The sequence below is a fragment of the Panthera tigris genome, chromosome C2 (genome assembly GCF_018350195.1).
Source record: "Panthera tigris isolate Pti1 chromosome C2, P.tigris_Pti1_mat1.1, whole genome shotgun sequence".
Classification (NCBI taxonomy): Eukaryota; Metazoa; Chordata; class Mammalia; order Carnivora; family Felidae; genus Panthera; species Panthera tigris.
In genome coordinates, this window is record NC_056668.1 from 130,547,558 (window position 1) to 130,571,188 (window position 23,631).

Here is a 23,631-nt window from a genome sequence, read left to right on the forward strand (position 1 = left end):
AAACCATAATCTGTGGGCCTCCTGAATGCTTTTGCAAATAGTTTGTTGGAACATAGTTATATCCTTTGTTTAGGTACTGTCTATGATTGCTTCCCTGCTGATGGCTGAGTTGAATATTTCCAACAAAGAATATCCGAAATACTTTGGTATGGACCAAAGGCTAAAATGTGTACTACTGGGCCCTGTACCCCCCCACCCCCCAAAAAATCTGTTGACCTCTGATTTTGACCTTGACCCTTATCCTATTCCATATACTATCCTAGCAACAAAAATTAGGTCCTATGTATTATATTAAAACCAGGTAATGAGAAAGTTGAAAGATTTTTATCACTAAAAGTGAAGTGGTTTCATGGTACAATGTCAACATAAACTGAGATTTAATTGGCTAAATGTCCTAACAGTTACCAAATTCCCTATAAATTCTAGAAAATAAATAGCAATAATCAAATTAAGGGAGCTATGACAATATACACACCAGTTAAAAAAGAGGAATTAAATACCTTTCCATCTTCTACTTTATGATATAGACTGACAGATCAATAGAATATTTAAAAAATTATTTAACTGAAACTGTGTAACGCAAATCTATTTTAATTTAGAACTGCATTATTGATTTTGAAATTTTAGGCTAGCAAAAATAATTAAAATATCATGGAAAAACTAAAGAAAAGGAGAAAAGACTCCAAAATTTATTCAAGTATTTAATATATGATAAAGATGTCATTTCAACTGAGTGAATAAAAGAATAGACTATAGAGGGGTGCATGGTGGCTCAGTCGGTTAAGTATCTGACTCTTAATTTCAGCTCAGGTCATGAACTCAGAGTTTGGGAAATCAAGTCCCATGTCAGGCTCTGCGCTAACAGTGCAGAGCCTGCTTGGAATTCTCTCTCTCTCTTTCTCTGCCCCTCCCTGTGCTTGTGCTCTCTTTTGTTCTCAAAATAAATGAACTTTAAAAAAACATGTTAAAAATAGAATGAACTAGAGAATTAATGGTATTGGGATAATTAACTTTTGAGTAAAAATGTTATAACTCTACCTTAAGTTGTTTTTTTTTTTTTTTAATGTTTATTTTTCAGACAGAGAGAAAGAAAGCACATGAGCGGGGAAGGATCTGAAGTGAGCTCTGTGCTGACAGCAGCAAGCCCAATGTGGGGCTTAAACTCACAAACCATGAGATCATGACTTGAGCCCTGAAAATCAGGTGCTCAACTGACTGAGCCACCCAGGCGCCCCTACCTTAAGTCTGATACTAAAATAAATTCTAAATAGTAAAATAAAGTGTCAAAAATAAAAACTAAGCTGCAGACTGATGTTTAAGTAAATATACTTATAAAGATAAACACTCTTCACAATATGGGGTTAGGAAAGCTTCTATGAATAAACCAGAAACTGTAACTGCAGAGATTATCAACAGGACAGTGCTATCAGAATCTCAGGACAAGATATTTCAATCACATCTCCCTCCTTCATAACCAAGTTTACTATATTTATCCCTCAAAGGGAATTTAAAATGTGGGGGAAATAAACTTAACAAAAGGGATGGCTATCTAAATTATACAAAGAGCTGTTACTGATCTAAGACCCAAGCCACAAGAGAAGAAGGGACAAAATAAATAGATGGGAAGGTCATAAAATAAACAGGACCAACACACATAGGACAACTGTTCAGTCTCTCTATAATGAGTTGTGAAATAAAATAATGAGAAGCCTTTTATTCATCTGTTAATGACAACAAAGTTAGCAAGAGTGCTGGAAGAGGAACACCTTTACCTTGCTGATGAAAGATACTATTTAGCAATATGAAACAAAAACCTTTAAAAACGTGCCAAAAATTGAAAAATTACATGCATACTCTTTGCCCCCAAAATTTTACTTCTAAGAATTTTTTTCCCACATAATGAAATACTATACAACCATCTACTTCATGACATCTATACAAAGAGCATCTACTTAAAGGCAAGATGTTTATGAATAAAATATGAAACAAAAAAGGAATAGTAGTCCATAAAACATTACTATCACTTTTGTTGAAAACCAGGAAGACAAATACTAAAATGTTTATAGAAATGCTATATGATTACAGGAATTACATGAAGTTCTAATTTATCTTTGCAGAAAAGGACAATGGCTGGGAACTAGTTTTATAATTTTTAAAAAGTAGTAGTAAATTAGGGGTGTCTGGGTCGCTTAGTCAGTTAAGCGTCTGACTTCAGCTCAAGTCATGATCTCGTGATTCGTGAGTTTGGGCCCGTGTCAGGCTCTGTGTTGATACCTCAGAGCCTGGAGCCTGCTTCAGATTCTGTGTCTCCCTCTCTCTCTGCCCCTCCCTGACTCGCACTCTGTTTCTCTCTCAAAAATAAATACACATTAAAAAAAAATTTTTTTTAGTAGTAAACTAAAAATCAATTAAATGAATAAACAAATTTATGTATCTATCTAAACTCCGCTTCCCATTAAAAATAAAAATAAATAAATAAATAAAATAAACCCTAAGTAAATATATGAGATATACATACTCACTCTTCTCTTACCTATTATACCAAAGGAGTAGAAGGAAAGTTGTTTTCCTAAGAGGTCCATGCTCTTCTGCAGAGGGGTTTTTGGTGCCTTGACAAATTGGAGAAGAGTTTACCACAATTAGCTAAATTTAGGAATATATACTATGTGCCAGGGACTCTAAGTGCTTGACATACCCAGGTTAGTTCTTAACATACCCATAACATACACACCTCTCCCTTAAAGATAAGTCTCATCCCCTTTAATGAGGAAACTGAGGCTGAGACTTTTAAATGCCTGTTTAAGGTCCATGTTCCCTATGCCTATTTTTGAGAAGGAATCTATTCTCCCTATCAGCTTCTCCAGGACTTCATTACCATCAGCTGCCCCTCACTTTTCCAATCTTCTCCCTTCTGTATCCACAAACAAGCTTGTAATCCAAGTCTTTTTATCCAGTTGGCTCCCTGATCTGCTAACTCCCTTCTCTAGCAGTCCCCTCAGTGCCAAACTCCTTGGAATGGTTTTATACACTGCAACATGTACTGGAATCTTGGCAGGTTACCTGAGAAATCCAGATGATCTGGGGAGAATATGACATTTGTAGAATGCAACTTCTTTTTCATATGTAAGAAAGTATTTTAAATGAGAGAACTAATCTTCAATATTCTTAAACATGAATATCTTCCATGTTATTTTACTTTATAATCTTTTTTTCCCCATTACTTGGAATTAAATAATGTTGGGAATTTTGGTAGAAGACAAATATACCATTTAGTAATCTTTAAAATTAATATGATAAAGTTAATTTTAAAAAAGAATAGGCCTATAAATAATTGGCTATAAACCTTTTTCTCCTATAAACAATGAATAAATATAAAAATGTTTTAGAACATTAACAATGTCAACTAAAGCTCCAATTATGTTTTTAAGCACAGACAACTGAGTGATATTCTGAATAAAATACCACTTCAATAGTACATAAAATAACCCACCATTATTTTCTTTTCGTTTCCTTACAATGGAGAATTTCAGATTTGAAATTAAACATCATTAACAAAGAACTTACTTCTTCTGCTTGCATCATTTTAAAAACCTCTCCAAATTCAGAATTTTCTCCAGTTCCAATGACAATACCCTAAAGAGAAAAACAGGAAAATACATTTACATTCATATGGAATCACCTCTCTCAAGCAAAGTAACAAAAACCCTTCATTCCCTTTCTCCAAAACTTTGCCCACAGTCAAGATGACTAACATACATATCCAAGGTTCCCTTAGCAAATTAACTTTGTGATATTACTATAGATCATTAGTATTTACACCTTACTATACAAACCTTGGCCCAATTCTGAGGCCCATTCTTTGTCTATATTAATATTTCTGAAATTCAAAACTGTCTTATCCTTGAGAGACATTCAGTGTAGCTTCTCTTTCCCCCTCAAATGCTACTGGATCATGCCTTTTACGTTCGTGAAATGTTAGAATCCAGTAGGTGAATGATATGTAGTTGGAATATTATAGCCAGTACCATATCGACTAAATTAAAATTTTAACTAGTAATGAACATATCCATGATTCACTGTTTCTATCTAAAACAAAAAAAAGAACAGATACCGAGGACTATGCTTTTAAAGGCTTCATTATCTGGCAAATGGCAGAAATATGGACATATTCTACCTCAGGGACATAGTTTCTCCTTAGTCTCAAAAATAGATGCTATGGGTTAGGTTCAATTCTGCCATTTTTTTGTCATTTTTTTTTTTTACTTCATTTATTTTTGAGAAAGAGACAGCACACTCATGCAAGCAGGGTAGGGACAGAGAAAGAGAGAAAAAGAGAGAGAATCCTAAGCAGGCTCTGCACTGTCAGCACTAAGCCCAATCCTGAGACGAAATCAAGAGTCAGACACTTAAATGACTGAGCCACCCAGTTCCCCTTATATATATTTTTTTCATGTTTATTTATTTTGAGACACAGAGAGAAAGAGAGCACAAGCACACATGCAAGTCGGAGAGGGGCCGAGAGAGAGAGAGAGAGAGAGAGAGAGAGAGAGAGAGAATCCCAAGCAGGCTCTGTGCTGTCAATGCAGAGCCCAACATGGAGCTTGATCCCATGAGCCATGAGATCACGACCTGAGCCAAAATCAAGAGTCTAAGCCAGAGCCCCTCTTTGTCATATATTTTTAAAATAGCCACATAAAATTAGCCACATCAAACTAAAAAAAAGGTTGAAAACAAAGGAGTTGCTATTTTCAAAACAAGAGAAAAAAAATTACCTTAGCTTTGCCACATCTGACCAGTGTTCCCATGAAGGCAATGTTACTTCTTGATGCAAGATCTCCATTAGTTGCAGCTGGCTGAGGAGCTGTCACCTTAGAACAAGGTGTTGTCTCTCCTGTCAAGCTGGACTCATCAATGGAAAGATCCACAGCCTTGGAAAACATAAAGCATCCCATTAAGTTCAAGAATGAAGACTCTCTGGGCTCCATTCAATATCTAAAGAGTTTGTAACCATCACTTCTTCCTCAAATATCCCCTTTCTTAATAATCACCCAAATCTTTTATTATATCCATTACTCTAATAAGACCACAGTAAGTACAACCATATTTAAAATATGAAGTAAACTTGAGCCACCTGGGTGGCTCAGTCAGTTAAGCATCCAACTCTTGATTTCGGCTTAGGTCATGATCCCATGGTTTGTGGGATCAAGCGCCGCATCAGGCTCTGCGCTGACAGCGTGGAACCCACGGGAATCTCTCTCTCCACCCCTCCCCTGCTCACACACTCTCTCTTGAAATAAATAAACATTTAAAAAAATAAATAAAGAGGCGCCTGGGTGGCTTAGTTAAGCGTCCGACTTCAGCTCAGGTCATGATCTCATGGTTCATGAGTTCAAACCCCGCATCAGGCTCTGTGCTGACTGATGCCTCAGAGCCTGGAGCCTGCTTTGTATTCTGTGTCTCCCTCTCTCTCTCTTGTCTCTGCCCTCCCCTGCTCATGCTCTGTCTCTTTCTCTCTCTCTCTCAAAAATAAACATTTTTAAAAATATATTAAAAATAATATTAAATACAAAATAAATATTAAAAAATAAATTAAAAAATAAAAATACAATACAAAGTGAAGTCAACAAAATCCAACATGCAAAGTAGAATGCTATGAGACAAGATTAGCCTAAATTTCAAAATATAACCAGAGAAAAGGAAACATTAGCTGAGACATAATCTTTACCTAGAGAAAACAACTTTCACAATAAAATGTTATTACTTCCTAATTTTGCCATCCCCTGAAGTTCTGAAAATGTATTTGGCAGGTTAAAAACAGGTATCCAGAAAGAGAAATATGAATAAAAGGTATATAATGTACTGAGAAAGAATTCATTTCATCATTTTGGGTTCAATTTTCATGAAATTCTGCTTTCTATATATGCATCCTTACATTGATCCCAAACGTACATCAGCAAAAATAAAAAACATATATAAATGTTTCCATGCAAATCATGAATATGGTATTATCTTCCAACTGTGCAAAAAGAATCAATTCTGAGGGTTTCATTCCTAAGACAGTTGCAACTCCTAACAATTAAGTTTTTACCAACCTTAGCATGCCAAAAAAAAAAAAAAAAAAAAAAAAATCATTTTACATGTGGAAAACACTGCAGATGTTACCTGGCTTTGTTTCTAAAAGTATGACCCACAGAACAATAGTTCCAAGGATGTGAATAGACACTGAGTATAATGTGATAGACGGATGACTGATAGACACACACACACACACACACACACACACACACACACACACACACACACACACAGTAGAGGTACTAAAGTCAAATATGTTTTGGAAATACTGAGCTGAGTTAAACAGCTTCCTCTACTTAGGCGGTGCTTCTTTAAACCTTCACTAGGTTAGTGTGAATCACCTCAATTAGAATACAGATACAACAGGAGTTGTCAAAGTGTGGTCCCAGCAGGACCAGCATCACCAGCATCACCTCCTCAGAACTTTTTAGAAATTCACTACCCTCCTCCCAAAAAAAGAAAAGAAATTCACTATCCTACTTCAAATGCGTAGGTGGGGAGGGTGAACCTAAAAGACTGTGTTTACAAGCCCTCCAGGTGATTCTGAGGCACACTCAACTTTCAGAATCAATGGAATACTGTTTCACAAATTTCGTTGACCCATTTTATTCCAGAAGCTCTTATTCTAGGGTCTTTAGGACACTTTGAGAAACTAGGACCTAGTTCATGATTTTACTCATTTTACATGTTAATTCACTCACCGGACAAACATTTATTGACTACCTTAACTATGTACCAGGCACTGAGCTAGACCCTGGAAAATAAACAAAATAAGGAAATGAACCCAAAGCAGTTAAATGACTGTGCATTCCTGCTGCTATTATAAACTGACCTGGTGTTCTCAATCAGGTCTCTTGATTGGCAGTCCATATTATATACAAAATACTCTAAATCCTGCTGGGGGAGAGGTATGAGTGTGGAAATAATCTCATCTTTTCTTTTTTAGTTTTAATTTTTTTTTAACATTTATTTATTTTTGAGACAGAGAGAGAGCATGAACAGGGGAGGGTCAGAGAAAGAGGGAGACACAGAATCTGAAACAGGCTCCAGGCTCTGAGCTGTCAGCACAGAGCCCGACACGGGGCTCGAACCCACGGACCTCGAGATCATGACCTGAGCTGAAGCCGGACGCTTAACCGACTGAGCCACCCAGGTGCCCCTCTTTTTTTAGTTTTAAATGTGAGTTTATTTTGAGAGACAGAGCCAGCATGAGTGGGGGAGGGGAGAGAATCCCACACTGCCAGCCCTGAGCATGAACTCTGAGATCATGACCTGGGTTGAAATCAAGAGTTGGTCACTTAGCCAATTGAGCCACGCAGGTGCCCCTAAAGCTCTTCTTTTTAAATGGTTCATTTACCCATGAGCATAAATATCTCACAAAAAAATATATATATTAAAAATCAATTCATAGATTCTCCCATCTATACAACAATACAGTATTTTAATTTGATCAATGTCATTGATCCATTCACTTAACAAATATTTATTAATGCCAGGTCCTGTACTATATCACACACAGAGGGAATCAGCAGTAAACAAAACTAAGTTCCTACCCTCTGCTCTTATTCCAATGGGAAAGTGATCTAAAAATAAACTAACAAGGGTATGTAATATCTGGTAGTGAGGAAAAAATGCATAAGGATAGAAAGTAACATTTTAGATAAAGGAGAGAACCTCTCTCAAAAGTAAACAACTCTTTTGCAGAGACACAATTGACCTGAGGGCCCCAAAGGTGGGCCACAATCAGGATGAAAGTATTCTAGGCAAAGAAAGCAAAAAGTACAAAGACTATGGGGGTAGGAACATGCCTGGTATGTTCATGCCCTAGGCAGACATATAACTTTACAAATATAATCAAGAGTTTACAGATCAGATCATGAAGTTGAAAAATGTTCAGAATGAAAATATACTGTACCCCATAATTTCAAGGAAACTAAACTATGTTATCTCTGGAAGGTTAGTACCATGTAAATGTTATAAAGCACAGATCACCAATCCTTTAGTCTTTAAAAAGCTTCCCTTTTTCTATAATTATGTATGCAAAGACAGGCCAGGTAAATCTGGGTTCATTACCTCAACACAACTACAGAGTAAAAAAAAAATCCACCATGTTCAAAGGCAAAGGAATTTTTCTTTATTACAGGAACATATCTCTTTGACTTTTCTTTCCAAGTTAAACTTAGGACTGTATAATTTTCCACACTAATAAATTCCATTACCAAAGTAAGAAGAAAAGTTTAGGTTGTTCTTCAAAGATGATGCTAGTACTAAAAACAGTTGACATTTGGTTGCTTACTATCTGCAAGGCATTTTGCTAACATACATATACTAAGTTTTCTATTAACAACCACTAGCTAGTAACAATCCAATGAGGCAGGACTGTGATTTTCATTCCCTCTATTTTACAGACACTTTGAAAGGTTAAGTAAGTCACCCAACATCTCCACCCAACTTGTGAAGACAAAACCCAAACACTGAAAGATCAATTCCAAATTCTTATTAACTATTTAGAGAATCAATTTGCAAGTTATTTCTCCTCCCTAGTTTTGTAACTACTTCTAGAAGACATTAAGAAAAGATATATTTGAAAATTATATATTTTTCTGAATTACAAGTCAACAAAAAAGTTTATTTCATTTAGCAAGCTCCTCTTCAATGCTTGTTATAAAAATCAAAATTGCATGTCATCTTCTGAGCTCTTAATTAAAAATGAGACCTGCTAATATTGAAAACATTACATTGGGGTACAAGTGTCCCTATGCATCAGCACTCCTGTATCCCTTGGGTAATGGATAAAGAAATTGTGGTTTATATACACAATGGAACACTACTTAGCAATGAGAAAGAATGAAATATGGTCTTTTGTAGCAACATGGATGGAACTGGAGAGTGTTATGCTAAGTGAAATAAGTCATACAGAGAAAGAGAGATACCATATGTTTTCACTCTTATGTGGATCCTGAGAAACTTAACAGAACACCATGGGGGAGGGGAAGAGGAAAAAAAAAAAAAGAGAGGGAGAGAGCCAAACCGTAAGAGACTCTTAAAAACTGAGAATAAACTGAGAGTTGATGGGGGGTGGGGGGGGTGGAGGTTGGAGGAAGGGGAAAGTGGGTGATGGGCATTGAGGAGGGCACCTGTTGGGATGAGCACTGGGTGTTGTATGGAAACCAATGTGACAATAAATTTCATATTGAAAAACAAAACAAAACAAAAAAAACATTACAGAACTCCTTCTCTCTGAGAAAGGCAAAATTAGCATTTCCTCATTGAAGACTTTCTACTTTAAACAAAAATCTTAAATATGGATGAATACTAACATTTGGTGGTTGTCTATCAAAACAAATAATATGAAAATAATCTGAGTTTTTAAAAAGAGAATAAATGCATAGCTTTATTGGCTGCCAGTGGCCTAGCTCTTCAGTGTCAGCCTTAGCAGTTTAATAACCATCCAACCAAAAATAGGAATTTTTGTTCAAATCAGGTTTTTCTATGAAAAAGATATCATTTTTAGCAGAATAGCAATTAGCTCTGTCTAGTGAGAAAAAAAGAGCTTTAGATCTTTATTTTTTATATATATATTTAATATATAATTATAAATCTGTAAAACTCAAATCAAGAATATATTATTGATGGGGTACCTGGCTGGCTCAGTCAATAGAGCATGTGACTCTTGACTTCAGGGTCATAAGTTCAAGCCCCACATTGGGCATAGAGCTTACTTAAAAAAAAAAAAAAAAAGAATATTGATAAAAATTAGTCCAAATCATACAATGTAGCAAACTGCACAGATCTCAACTGTCTGTTGAGTAAGGGTATATTTTTTAATTTATTTATTTGTTTGCTTGTTTAATCTCTACACCCAGCATGGGGCTCAAACTCAAGACCCAGAGATCAAGAGTAACATAGTCTTCCGACTAAGCCAGCCAGGCCACCCAGAGTAAGAATATTTTCTAAGTTACAACTTATTTTCTCTTAATGATGATTACAAGAATTTCCGCAGGAAGTCAGTTTTGAGGGAGTGAGGGGAAGGAAGTCATTTCTAAGAAGGTGGTATTTAATGAATTAGGCCAGCCTATCACAGTTTAACAGTCATAGTTTAATTCATCCAGAAGACAGATATTAGAGTCATTTATCCATAGTATTTATGAGGAAAGATAAAGGTAGGATAAAATGAAATCAATGAACCAGCCAGCTCCATGCCTTCTACCCAAAAGTTTAAACATTAAACCTTCAGAAGAGCTGTTCATAAATAGGGAAACTGATTATGTTTCACTTTCTCTTTATTATTCTTCAGGTACTTTACTGGTGTGAATAAGACACAGCACAGTTCAAAAGTCAGAATATAAATAAGAATCTAGATGCATACATAATCTACATTCTGAATATTTAACACCTATAGAATAAAAATGGTTGGAAAAACTTCACAGGACTATTCCTACAAAACATTAGGCAGAAAGAAACTAGATGCCAAAGTCAGTAAGTTTTCCTGAAAAGCAAAAAATTTTTTGCTTTTCAGGAAAATTTAAAACTGCTTAAAAAAATTACACTTAATATGAAAAATTGGCAGCTACATGTAAGTTCTTAAACTAAAGAATGACTTAGCGTACTGTATGCTGCTAAATCAATTACCTCTCTAGTCTAGAATGAAAAGCAAATCAAAAATGGATTTCTTTCCCCAGAAAAGAATTCCAAATTATCCATCTGGCAGCTACCTGATAATGACAAAATGTCTTACTTTTAGTCTCAAAAATTAAGATTCCTGTTACTGTTTATTCAAATGAAGGAAAATGTAATTAAAACGTCTTCATGAGTTCTAGCTTATTAAACATCAAAGCCTAACCAGGTGAAGTAAGTAGGAAAGAAGTGACTCCATTTTAAAAAGGCTCCATCTCTGCTGTTTTTCTGTTAGGCCTCACTTACTCATGTTCTGAATTCTGTCTCTGAATCAGGAAAAGAAACTATGTTCCCACTGCAAGGGGGAAGTAGGAAAATTAATCATTCTCTGAATTTTGTCCCAGGCCACAAACACCTAACAACATCCAAGAAGAGTCAGATCCTGAACATGTTCCAGGACACTTAGCTTTGAACAAACCTCAGATGATGCTGGCATCAACACTCCCACCTTCAGTAACTTAAGGTATAACAACTATTGTTCATCTGACACTGGCCTTTGATTAGACCCTACCCTGGATTTCTGAAGGAACATGTACCCTAGATCTCTTTCCAATATAAACCCCTAACCCCCAAAAATGCTGAGACTCATTCTCATTTCCAAGTCTCCCAGACACTCCTTCTGCTATTCTCTATCACTCACACTCTTCAATAAACTCTGTTTTCACTTTCTCCAACTCACATTTGATTTCTATCCTGCATGAAGCCAAGGACCCTCTTGGCTGGTCCTGTGGGAGCCTCCCCTGGCTTAAAAACACCTACATGAAATGGATTTTATCCCATGGTAAATATTTACACAAATTGTTAACTTTCTGACTTAAGTGCATAGATTCAATTTGACCAAGTTGCCAATAACTTCAACACCAGTATTCAGTTAACAATGATTTCTAGGATATTTCTCTAAGACAATGAAAAGAAACCAAATTTCAAAAAGGGATCTACTTTTGCAACAGTCCTTTCCTACCAGTGTGAAATGACAATCTTAAAACAAAGAGACTAAATCTCACTTCAAACCCTCCCATGCTGTCTTTTTAAATTCTAGTGACTTAAAGAGAAAAAAGTTTTCAACGTTTTAAACATAAACAGCATTCCTCAGTTCACACTGCTTTTTAACCAATGATCTATCAAACAACAAAACACTAAGCATAGCTCAAGCTTATACAATCTAACAGAACCAACACTCCCAGTGCTCTATGTATGGAGAAGTTCAGAAATATACTACTACAGAAATAGACGTCCTTTCCAAAGCCAAAATGAGTGGTTATATCAGTTTTTAGTAAACGGGAATGTCTAAATACCACAAATACAGAATAATCTACTCAATTTCTTTTGTTGGCTAATTTAAAATCTCTACTTCCTGCAGCACCTGAGTGGCTCAGTCATTTGAGCATCTGACTCTTGATTTCAGCTCAGGACATGACCTCACAGTCCTGAGACTGAGCCCCATATTGGGCTCTGTGCTCACAGCATGGAGCCTCCTTGGGATTCTCTTCTCCTCTCTTCTCTTCTCTCTCTCAAAATCAATAAATGAACTTTAAAAATTAAAAATTAAATCTCTACTTCCTAAGATGTTTATAAATTGTTCTTTTTTTTACAAGTCTATCTGTAAATTTAATAATTCAGAAACTTTTAAAACCAAAGTTTCAGTGATAAATTACAATAAGAGGTGGAGTAAGACACCATAAATTAATCAAATTGACGTATCAAAAAAATACACTGAAATCAATATAAACACTTGTGGAATAGGGCAATCAAAGATTTGGTCCCTCTACTAAAATGATCATGGGCTGGCAAAGACTGACAGACAACTCTGGAATCAAAAACTTAAAACAACCAGGGAAGTACTTAATAAAGAAAAAGGCAGCTAAATTTAGGTAAGAAGGCATCATGGCATTTTTGTTCACCTGTCTACTATTCACCACTGCCCAGAGAAGCAGTGCTAGCTGTGGGGACAGAAGTGAGTCTTCTTGTTGCAGATTATGGGTAGTCAGGGGCTAACAAAGACCTTGTTCTTAAAATATTGTAGCTGCGTGTTTTGACCTGTCTGGCAGTTCCCTGGGGGACTAGTGCAAAGGCTAATATCTATCTCACTACCTCACGCCAAGCCAGCTACAGTGACTTTCCAGGTATCTGACAAAAGATTAAGGACATATACTAGCAGGCCAGGGACCAGGAATAAGGCAAGCAGCAGATACAACCAAAAGACTAGGAAGAAAAAAGCCAAGGAGGAAGTTTTGTGAGGGAATAAAGTTTTGTGAGGGAAGTTTTGGAAGGGCCACCACTTATACCAGGGAAGACAGAGGGCAAAATGCATGCCCATAACCAGAGGCATGCTCAGAAAGCCCTGAGAAGACCCGAGACTTGCACCTCTGACAGGTCTGTGGATTTGGCACAAGTAGGTGAAGGTGAAGGCAGAGTTGTAGGCAGATGATCAATGATCAAGAAGTGCCCCAACTCAAAGACAAGCTGCAAAGACCAGGAGAACAGTATTTCATTTCCCTCTTTGGCTCCAGACAGATAAGACTGACTGCTGAGATAATGGAACAGAAACTTCAGTGACCATACACAACAAGGAAGGGTCTTTGCAAACCACCACCCTCCCCCCCACCAAAAAAAATTCAACCACTGCAATCCTCAACAATCAAAGATAACAAATTTTGAGGAAGGGCACAACCTCATTTACAGAATTATGACAGCATAATATTCAAAATACAAAGCCTTCAACAAAAAATTACAAATACAAAGAAACCAAAAAGTATGATCTATTCACAGGAAAAAATAAACTGACAGAAATCATCCCTCAGCAAGGCCAGACACTAGACTTACTGTAAAGACTTTAAATCAACTGTCTTAAATATGCTTAATAAACTAAAGAAAACCATGGACAAAAAACTAAAGGAAATCAGGAAAACAATTTTTTAAAAAAGCATTACAATGAAGAGAAAGAAAATATTTGCAAGAAATAGAAATCCTGATGCTGAAAAGTACAACCACTGAAATAATAAGTTCACTAGAGGGGTTCAACAGCAGATCTGGAAAAGGAAGGGGGTAAAATGAGCAAACAAAAAACCAGGGCAATTGAAATTAACCAATCTGAAGGACAGAGAGGAAAAAAAAGAAAAATGACAGAGCTAAAGGTACCTGTGGGACATCATCAAACATACCAATATAAGCATAAGGTAAGTCTCAGGGAGAAAAAAAGAAATGGGTAGGAAGAATATTTGAAGAGATAATGAATGAAAACTTGCCAAATTTAATAAAAGATACGAAATCTATGGATCAGAGAAGCTCAATAAACTCCAAATAGGAAAAACTCGAAGTCATCTAGACTGAGACATAATCAAACTGTTAAAAGACAGAGACACAATCTTGAAAACAGCAAAGGTGAAGCAACTTGTCATGTACAAGGAATCCTCAATAAGACTAGCAGCCTATTTCTTATCAGAAACCACGTAGGCTGGGACCAGTAGACCTATCTAAAGTACTGAAAGAAAAACAAAAAAACTAATGAAAAGAAGTCTATATCTAGCAACACTATCTTTTAAAATGAAGAAGAATTAAGACATTCCCACCTAAACAAAAGCTAAGATAATTTATTTCTAGTAGACGTGCCCCACAAGAAATGCTAAAGGAGAGTCCTTCAAGCTAAAACAAAAGGAGAGTAGAAAGTAATTCGAAGCCATATGAAGAAAAGAAGAATTCCAGTAAAGGTAACTAACTACACAGAGAAATATAAATGCCAGCATTATTGTATTTTGACTTTGTAACTCCTCTATTTTTCCTATCTGACTTATATAAAGCACTGACAAATTTATGGTTAATGGGCACAGAATGTTTAAAAACGTAATTGGTGACAACAACATGAAGGTAGTGGAAAAGCTAGCTGCAGAGGAGCAAAATTTTTGCGGGCTATTGAAGTAAAGATGGTATCAATTCAGACAACTGTTCTAAATTTAAGATGTTAATTGTAATCTACACAGTAACCACTAAGAAAATATGTAAAAAAATATACAGAAAAAAAATTTCAGGAGGTACTCAAAGCATATTTTTTTATTTTTTTAATTTATTTTTTATTTTTTTTAAATGTTTATTTATTTATTTTTGACAGAGAGAGAGAGAGAGAGAGAGAGAGAGAGAGAGAGAGAGAGAATGGGGAAGGGGCAGAGAGAAAGAGGGAGACACAGAATCCGAAGCAGGCTCCAGGCTCTGAGCCATCAGCACAGCTCCAACCCACGAACCGTGAGATCATGACCCAAGCTGAAGTCGGTGCTTAACTGACTGAGCCACCCAGGTGCCCCAAAGCATATTTTTTTTAAATAGCAAATACAAAAAAAGGGATTGGAGGAACTTAGGAACATAGAAACTATATATAGAAAACAAATAGCAAAATGGCATTAGAAAGTTCTCTATCAAAAATCACTTTAAACATACATGGATTTACAACTGTATGGTATACACATACAATAGAACACTATTTGGCAATAAAAATGGATGAAATATTGATACATGCTACAACAGAGATGAACCCTGAAAACACCCCTGAGCTGAAAAAAGCCAGACACAAAAGACTACAATGTATTTAATCCCATTTATAATGAAATATTCAGAATAGGCATATGTATACAGACAGAACAAGCAGATTAGTGGCTACCAGGCTCTGGGGCAGAAGAGAGAATATAGAGACTACTAAAAGGTAAATGTTTTCTCTTGGGAGTGATAAAAATGTTCTATAGCTAAGATTGTGGTGATGGCTGCACAATTCAGACTATAGGGAAAACCAATGAATGATACATTTTAAATGTGTAAATTGTTTGAATGTGAATTATATCTCAATAAAGTTGTTTTTTGTTGTTTGTTTTTTTTTTTTACCTTTCTATATGTGGTAAATAGACCAGCACTTTGGGCATGGACTAAATGCTAGTTAAGAATGCAGGATCTTGTGCTCAACATCACTCATCATCAGGGAAATACAAATCAAAACCATGATGAGATACCACCTCACGCCTGTCAGAATGGCTAAAATCAACAACACAAGAAACAACAGCTGTTGGCAAGGATGTGGAGAAAAATGAACCCTCTTACACTGTTGGTGGGAATGCAAAATGGTACAGCCACTGTGGAAAACAGTATGGAGGTTCCTCAAAAAGTTAAAAATAGAACTACTCTACAATCCACCAGTTGCACTACTTATCTACCCCAAGGCTACAAACATACAGATCCCAAGGGGCACATGCACCCCGATGTTTATGGCAGCAGTGTCAACAACAGCCAAACTATGGAAAGAGCCCAAATGTCCACTGACTGGTGAATGAATAAAAAAGATGTGAAATATCTTTTTTATTGAAAAAAATAATGAAATATTACTCAGCCATCAAAAAGAATGAAATGTTGCCGTTTGCAACAACATTGATATAGTGTATTATGCAAAGCAAAATCAGTCAAAGACAAATCATGCAGAACTTATATGATTTCACTCATATGTGGAATTTAAGAGACAAACAGGTAAACATATAGAAGGGGGGAGAAGAGAGAGAGAAACTAACCATAAGATACTCTTAAAGATAGAGAACAGACTGAAGGTTGGTGCAGGAAGGTGTGGGGGGGTGGGGGGCAGGGATGGGCTAGATGGGCAATGGATATTGAGGAGGAAATTTGTTATGATGAGCACTGGGTGTTCTATGTTAAGCGATGAATCACTGAATTCTACTCCTGAAAACAATATTGAACTGTATGTTAACTTAACTAAATAAAATTTTGACAAAAAAAAAAAAAAAGAGAGACAGAGAGAGAATGCAGAATATTGGACCCACACCTGAGCTGCCAAAACAGAACCAAGATGATTCTTTTTTTTTTTTCCAATATATGAAGTTTATTGTCAAATTGGTTTCCATACAACACCCAGTGCTCATCCCAAGAGGTGCCCTCCTCAATACCCATCACCCACCCTCCCCTCCCTCCCACCCCCCATCAACCCTCAGTTGGTTCTCAGTTTTTAACAGTCTCTTATGCTTTGGCTCTCTTCCACTCTAACCTCTTTTTTTTTTTCCTTCCCCTCCCCCATGGGTTCCTGTTAGGTTTCTCAGGATCCACATAAGAATGAACACAAATGGTATCTGTCTTTCTCTGTATGGCTTATTTCACTTAGCATAACACTCTCCATTTCCATCCATGTTGCTACAAAGGGCCGTATTTCATTCTTTCTCATTGCCACGTAGTACTCCATTGTGAATATAAACCATAATTTCTTTATCCATTCATCAGTGGATGGACATTTAGGCTCTTTCCATAATTTGGCTATTGTTGAGAGTGCTGCTATAAACATTGGGGGTACTGATGCACAGAACCCAGATGATTCTTAAATGTAATGCCCTGGGGCAACTCTCTGCCACAGTTGGAAAACTGAGACCCTAAAAATAGTTAAGTGGCTTACCTAAACTCACATAGTCAATTCATTTCATAAGACACATTTTATTCTTTGAATCACAACTGTTTGCAAGTTGAGGTCTCCCAGCAGAAAGGACAAAAACTGTACCTTTTTCAGTCCAAGCCCTGAAGCCTGGTACAGTGGTTCTACACACAATACTCAAACATTTACTGAATGACTAAAATGACCTCATAACACAGACTGATATCCAAAGGGAGAGATTATATTTGCCTATATTAGCTTCATTACCAAAATAAGTAAATTTAACATATCATGACATGTTTGTATTCTAGCAAATGTTTGAAAAGATCCTTTTTTGAAAAAGCACAGCAAACAATATTAGAATTGAGTTTTCCAGAAAATCAAGGCTTTCATTGAGTAAATGGAAAATTTATTCTACAACTCAGGAAGTCAGAATGCTCTAACACAGAAAGTTCTTCCAATGAAATTAGCCAACAAAGAGGAAGGTGCTTGTTAGTAGTTAACAAAAATATGTGAAAGAGTGTGAGCTTTACAGAAAAGGATATAACAGCTAAGTAAAGTTGCAGTCAAGGAGACTATCTCTGACTCCTTGAGTTGGTAGTTAGCCAAAGTAGATCTGTGCTCATTATCTTTGTTTTTTACTTGGGAAGGAAGAAACAGGGAGGAACGATCATAAAGACACCAATAACTACTCACTGAGTTGAACTGCTATTCTGTAAGAAAGTATATGGATTCGTGAGGTTAAAAGGCTCACTATATAATGCCAACTGCCTTGTTTTAAGTTTGGACTTCTGACCATGGCCCCAGTAGACTACGACTCCTAATAGAAATATCTTTCAGAGATTTAATTGCTCTGATAATCTAGTGTCCTAAAAATGGCTAATTCTTGGCTCTCAGGCATATAAGTGGTAGTTCTCTTTAAAAAGTTTGATACATTCAGGGGTGCCTGGGTGGCTCAGTCGGTTAAGCGTCCGACTTCGGCTCCGGTCATGATCTCGCGGTTTGTGAGTTCAAGCCCCGCGTCGGGCTCTGTGCTGACAGCTCAGAGCCTGGAGCCTGCTTCGGATTCTGTGTCTCCCTCTCTCTATGCCCCTCCCCTGTTCATGCTCTGTCTCTCTCTGTCTCAAAAATAAATTTAAAAAACATAAAAATAAATAGATAGATAGATAAATAAATAAATAAATAAAAAGTTTGATACATTTAGAAAATCAGCATATCAAAAACTGGGTTCAAAAATAGAAGGCAACTGTACCCAATACCTAGATCTTGAAGACAGTTTCAAAGAATGACCTAAGCTAATCGCGAGCACAAGAGCCACAAGAGAAAGTGTCAATGGACTTAATCATGTAGAACTTCAAGTAAAAGAAAATCTTGCTACATTTCAGGCAACATTTTGGGCCTAGTTAGAAAGTTAAACCTGACAGAGGTAAAATATTTTCAATAGAAAAAAGAAACTCTTTTCCTCTGATTCTTAGATTGTTTTCTCTTACAAAGAACTCTTTGTTCAAATATTGATACGGACTTTACCTGAAACAGTAAGAAAAATATGCTGTGTTTCCAAAAAGGCGAAATGTACTGTTATGCAGACATGGTCTATAAGACTCCTTCATCTAAAGTCATTGTCTGACCAATCCATTGACTACCACCAATTAATGGCCAGTGGTGCCTCTTCTCAAATACTACTAAACATTAAAATAAAAACTCTCAGAAAAGTACTGAAAAACACACCCATAGTTCAATTCTCTAAGTTTTACTGGCCCAGCTCCATGAGTAACTCTAAGGCTAAGTCGACAACGTTAGTGCCACCAACACATACTGGTTCATTCCTTGGTTATGGAAAATGACGCAGGCCAAGAAACAAAATACAGAATGCCTTAAGTTATCAATATTAATCTTCTTTCGAAAGAAAGAAATGGTAGTCTCAGACTGCTATGGACTGAATTATGTCCTGCTAAAATTCATGTTGAAGCTTTAATCTCCAATTTTGGCAATTACCTTGGGAGGTAATTAGGGCTAGATAAACTAGTCTGGATGAGGCCTTCACAATGGGATTAGTGGCTTTATAAGAAGTGGAAGAGAGAGAGCAATCACTCTCTCAACCTGTCCAGTCTATGGTATTTGATTATAGCAGCCTGACCTGACTTCAGACACAGCTTATAAACAGGTAATACTACATAAAAGTTGTACAGCAGTCAAATCTCTGAACATGCAGACCAGATGCAACTGAACGCCCAGGCAAGATTTATAGTCAAAATCTGAACCATCAAAATTTATGACAGGAACCCTAGAGTAGCAGCAGCATGACAACACTAAAGTGGCAACCTTGGTCTTAGACCACACCCACAAGAAGAGAACTCTAGTGCAAAAGTCCAGATGTTTGCTTTTTCTAAAGTGAAATCCACATTTTATTTTGAGAAATTAATAGTATCTCAAGGTAACTGAATTTTTGGTTTCCTTTAAATCTTAATGAAGAGCTTATTTCACATAAGAATATCAAACAAATGACCAGGTAGCCTTAAAAAACCATCCAAAGATCGCCATAGCCTAATTCAGCAAATAACACTCCAAAAAGCCAACTTAATTCCGAAAATAGCCTCAGCGGCCAGAAGAACTGACCTCAACAGCCTTATTATGTTGTAGGTTAATATGCTTAAATCCAGAAGCAACACAAAAGTTTCAAATCTTTTTAGAAAATTGTTAGAAGTCTGCTTGAGGTACCAAGGTTATAGGTAAATTGAGTAGGGCAGAAAAGTGATAAAGGATTCAGAGATGTTCAACTATATACATAAACATGGATTAACTAGAAGAAAATCAACCTAACTATAGCACTGCCAAATCAAATATGTGCTAATGAAAGTGTCTGAAAAGTTAACAGATTGGGGGAAAACATTTAACAACAAATTACTCCACAAAGCATATGCTTTCAATTGTTACATCAAACTTTAAAAATGTCAAAATCTCCCTTAAGGAACTCACAATAAGTCTTCAAAGTATATTTGCTGAGTGGATAAAATACATACTAATCCAGAACTCTTGACTAGTTTTTTTCCTACTTGCACATAAAATTCGAAATAATTCTTAGATCAATTAACCCTTATTTAAGTAAAAACCCTAAAATACTTTATCAAGTCAAATGGTGTTTTGAAGTTGCTATGTCATTATACCGCTCAAAATGTTCAAACATTGGGAAACACCATCTTCTGACTATCCCACTGAGGAGGTCTGCTTCTCAACTGGAAGAGAAGCACTCAAGTGCTTCTGGACATAAACTCCACGAATTCAAATTAGGACCCTTTGGGGAAAAGGAAAATGATTTATATCAAATGACAGGCCTACCATATCTCTAAGGAAGAATAATCCAAGGTCCTGTCATAAACTAGGTATTAAGGATAGAAGAGAGAAAGAAGAAATGAGTACAAACAGATGTAACATAAAAAGATAAACTAAGGGCAGAAATAAAGCAAAATTCACAACATTCCCTATACTTGCTATATTATCAATTATTTCCACTCACCAATTAAAGCAGTATGGTATCTTCTTAAGGAAAAATTTTAAGTATTTGAAAAAAAGACCATTACTCCAGGATTAAATGAAGTCCGTTCTTACTCTAGTTCAAAAAGGTTCTTCAGGCTTTCTTACCTCTGAGAACACTCAAATTTGGGGATACTATAAGTACTCAAAAGACAGACAGCTCTATAAGTGTTAATGAACAGCCTGTTTATTCCAAAAGTAGATGCGACTGGCATGCTAATAGGCTATAAAGGCCTCTTAAACTAGGTGCCAAACTCTATTTTCTAGCCCATCAATCTATTCTACATACTGCAGCCAGATTAAGGGCAAGATTATTTGCTGGCTGCATTATACCTTGAAAGCTAATTCCTAATCAATAAAATCTGAAGTAGAGCTTTGCATCCAAGGTCCCCTGAATCTTATTCCACCATACATTTTCTACCCTTAACATATTCTAGCCTGGTCCGACACACTGGGACATTCCCAGTGATCTGAATACTGTTGCTTCATTGTCTTCGTCATCTCTGGCCAGTACTACCCTTCAATTCTCACCACCAAAGCCATGTTGTCTGAAGCATTATCTGACTTGACTGAAATCAGAAGTAACCACTCCTTTCTCTAAATTTTCACACTCCATACTTTGTGCTTCTCTTAGTCACTTACCAGGTTCTACCTTATTTTATGGTGAGTGGTTTATGTACACAAATAGTATACTCCCTGATCACAAGAATTCATTACATCATCTTTGTGTCTCCCACAAGGCCTAACACACATTTCCGTAATGATCAGCTGGTTCACTAATGGACACCTCAAAAGACTCTGTGGTTAAGACACATGTATTTTAAGAAAACATGTTATGTATGTCATTTTTTAAACTCGAAAACCGAATGTTCAAATTAACTATATATTAATATTTTTTAGATACCAAGAGAGTGAGAGGGGGAGAGGGACATAGAGGGGGAAAGGGAGAGAGAGAGGAAGGGAGGGAGGAGGGAGGGAGACAGAGGGAAGGAGAGAATGAATCTTAAGCAGAGTTGGACCCAGGACTCAATCCCACAACACTTGGATCATAACCTGAGCCAAAATCAAGAGTCGGACACTCAACTGACTGAGCTACCCAGGTGCCCCAACTATGAATTCTTACAACTACTAATGTCTATCCTTTAATCTACATCCGAATATTTGCTCTGCTCACACACAGATCACCAAATGCTATGGTCTGAATATCTGTGTCCCTCCCAACTTTATATATTGAAATACTAACTCTCAAACATGAGGTATTAGGAGGTGTGACTTTTCAGATGTGCTAAAATGAGGGTGGAGCTCTCATGAATGGGATTAGTGTTCTTATAAAAGAGACTTCACAGAGCTCCCTCACCCCTGCCACCATGTGAGGACAGAGAGAAGGCACCAGCTATGAACCAAAAAGATGGCCCTCACCAGAATGCAACTGGGCTGGCCCGCTGATCATGGATTTCCCAGCCTCCAGAACTATGAGAAATAATTTTCTGTTGTTTACAAGTGACCCAGTCTGCAGTATTTTGTTATAGCAGCCCAAAGAAACTAAAACACCAAACTTACCTCAAACAAACGTAAGTCAGCAGGAACTCTGTCCCCAACAGAAAGGTAAACTGTATCACCTGGAACCAAGTCTCGAGCCAGCGTATGTTCCAATTTTCCTTCACGCACACTGCAATATGAAACAGAAACAACCATGGCTGAGAAAAGAAAGCCATGCCACTTACATAAAATAATTCTAGTGGGCTTGCCTAAGGAAAAATATATTGTAGTATTACTACTTCAAAGAAGGTAAGTCAAATATAAGAAACCACAAAATAATTATCTTTCTATTCTTGGTAATGAAGGATGTTCACATGACAAAAAAAAGCACTAGAAAAAGTGACCAGTTGTTGTCCAAATATAAGATGTGAAAACTGAAGCAATCTTCTTATTCATCTGAGTCTGACTGAGCATTACTGCACCCATGACAGTGCTTAGCACACAGTCTCACACAAAAACAACTCTGTTGAATAAATCCATGTCTCAAGAATCTCAATATTAGTATTTTAAAGTTGTAATATTACAACTTGCTACACTGAACAGAACATGAAGTTTTCATGTTAGATTAACCATTTCTACCTTATTGTCAGACACAATCGGTGCCAAAAGGTATACTATACTACTCACAATCAATTTCTAAGAGTGAAAATCCATTTTCATTTGTCTCCATGTATTTTTTTATTTCCTCTTGGATTTTTTGGTTGGCCCATTCTTTAGTAGCATGTCATGTAGCTTCCATGTATTTGTGTTCTTGCCAGATTTTTTCTTATGATTTCTAGTTTCAGACCACTGTGGTCAAAAAAGATGCATAATATGATTTCAATCTTTTTTAGTTTATTGAGGCTTGTTTTGTGGCCTAATAAGTGATCTATTCTGAAGAATGTTATCTGTGTACTTGAACAGAATCTGCAATCCACTATTTTTGGATGGAATGTTCTGAATATATCTATTAGGTCCATCTGGTCTAATGTGTCATTCAAAGCCACTGTTTCCTTACTGGTTTTCTAAAAAAAATCAATGGTCCAAAATCTTTGAGACATAGCAAAAACTGTTCTATGAGGGAAGTTTATAGCAATATAGGTCTATCTCAATAAACAAGAAAAATCTCAAATAAACCTTACACCTAAAGAAGCTGGGAAAAGAAGTACAAAGCCTAGAGCCAGCAGAAGAAATAATAAACATTAGAGCACAAATAAATTAAATGGAGACCAAAAAAACAATAGAACAGATCAATAAAACCAGGAGCCAGTTCTTTGAGAAGATCAACAAAATTGATAAAACCTTTAGCCAGATTCCTCAGGAGGACTCAAGTAAATAAAATGAGAAATGAAGTAGGAAAAATAACAACTGACACCACAGAATTACAAAGGACTATAAGAGAATATTATGACACAATATATGCCAAC

At 36.4% G+C, this 23,631-nt stretch overlaps 1 protein-coding gene across 2 annotated transcripts in view; it reads right to left on the reverse strand.

Moving 5' to 3' along the window:
• ATP2C1 (ATPase secretory pathway Ca2+ transporting 1) overlaps positions 1 to 23,631 on the reverse strand; it is a 169,658-nt gene that overhangs the window by 55,193 nt on the left and 90,834 nt on the right. For both annotated transcript variants that reach the window (XM_042998262.1, XM_007087382.3), the window contains exons 7-10: positions 22,247 to 22,355; positions 4,773 to 4,928; positions 3,565 to 3,633; positions 2,534 to 2,609 (exon numbers count right to left, since the gene is read on the reverse strand). In XM_042998262.1, the coding sequence (XP_042854196.1) occupies positions 2,534 to 2,609; positions 3,565 to 3,633; positions 4,773 to 4,928; positions 22,247 to 22,355 (410 nt within the window). The remainder of the gene's footprint in view (positions 1 to 2,533; positions 2,610 to 3,564; positions 3,634 to 4,772; positions 4,929 to 22,246; positions 22,356 to 23,631) is intronic.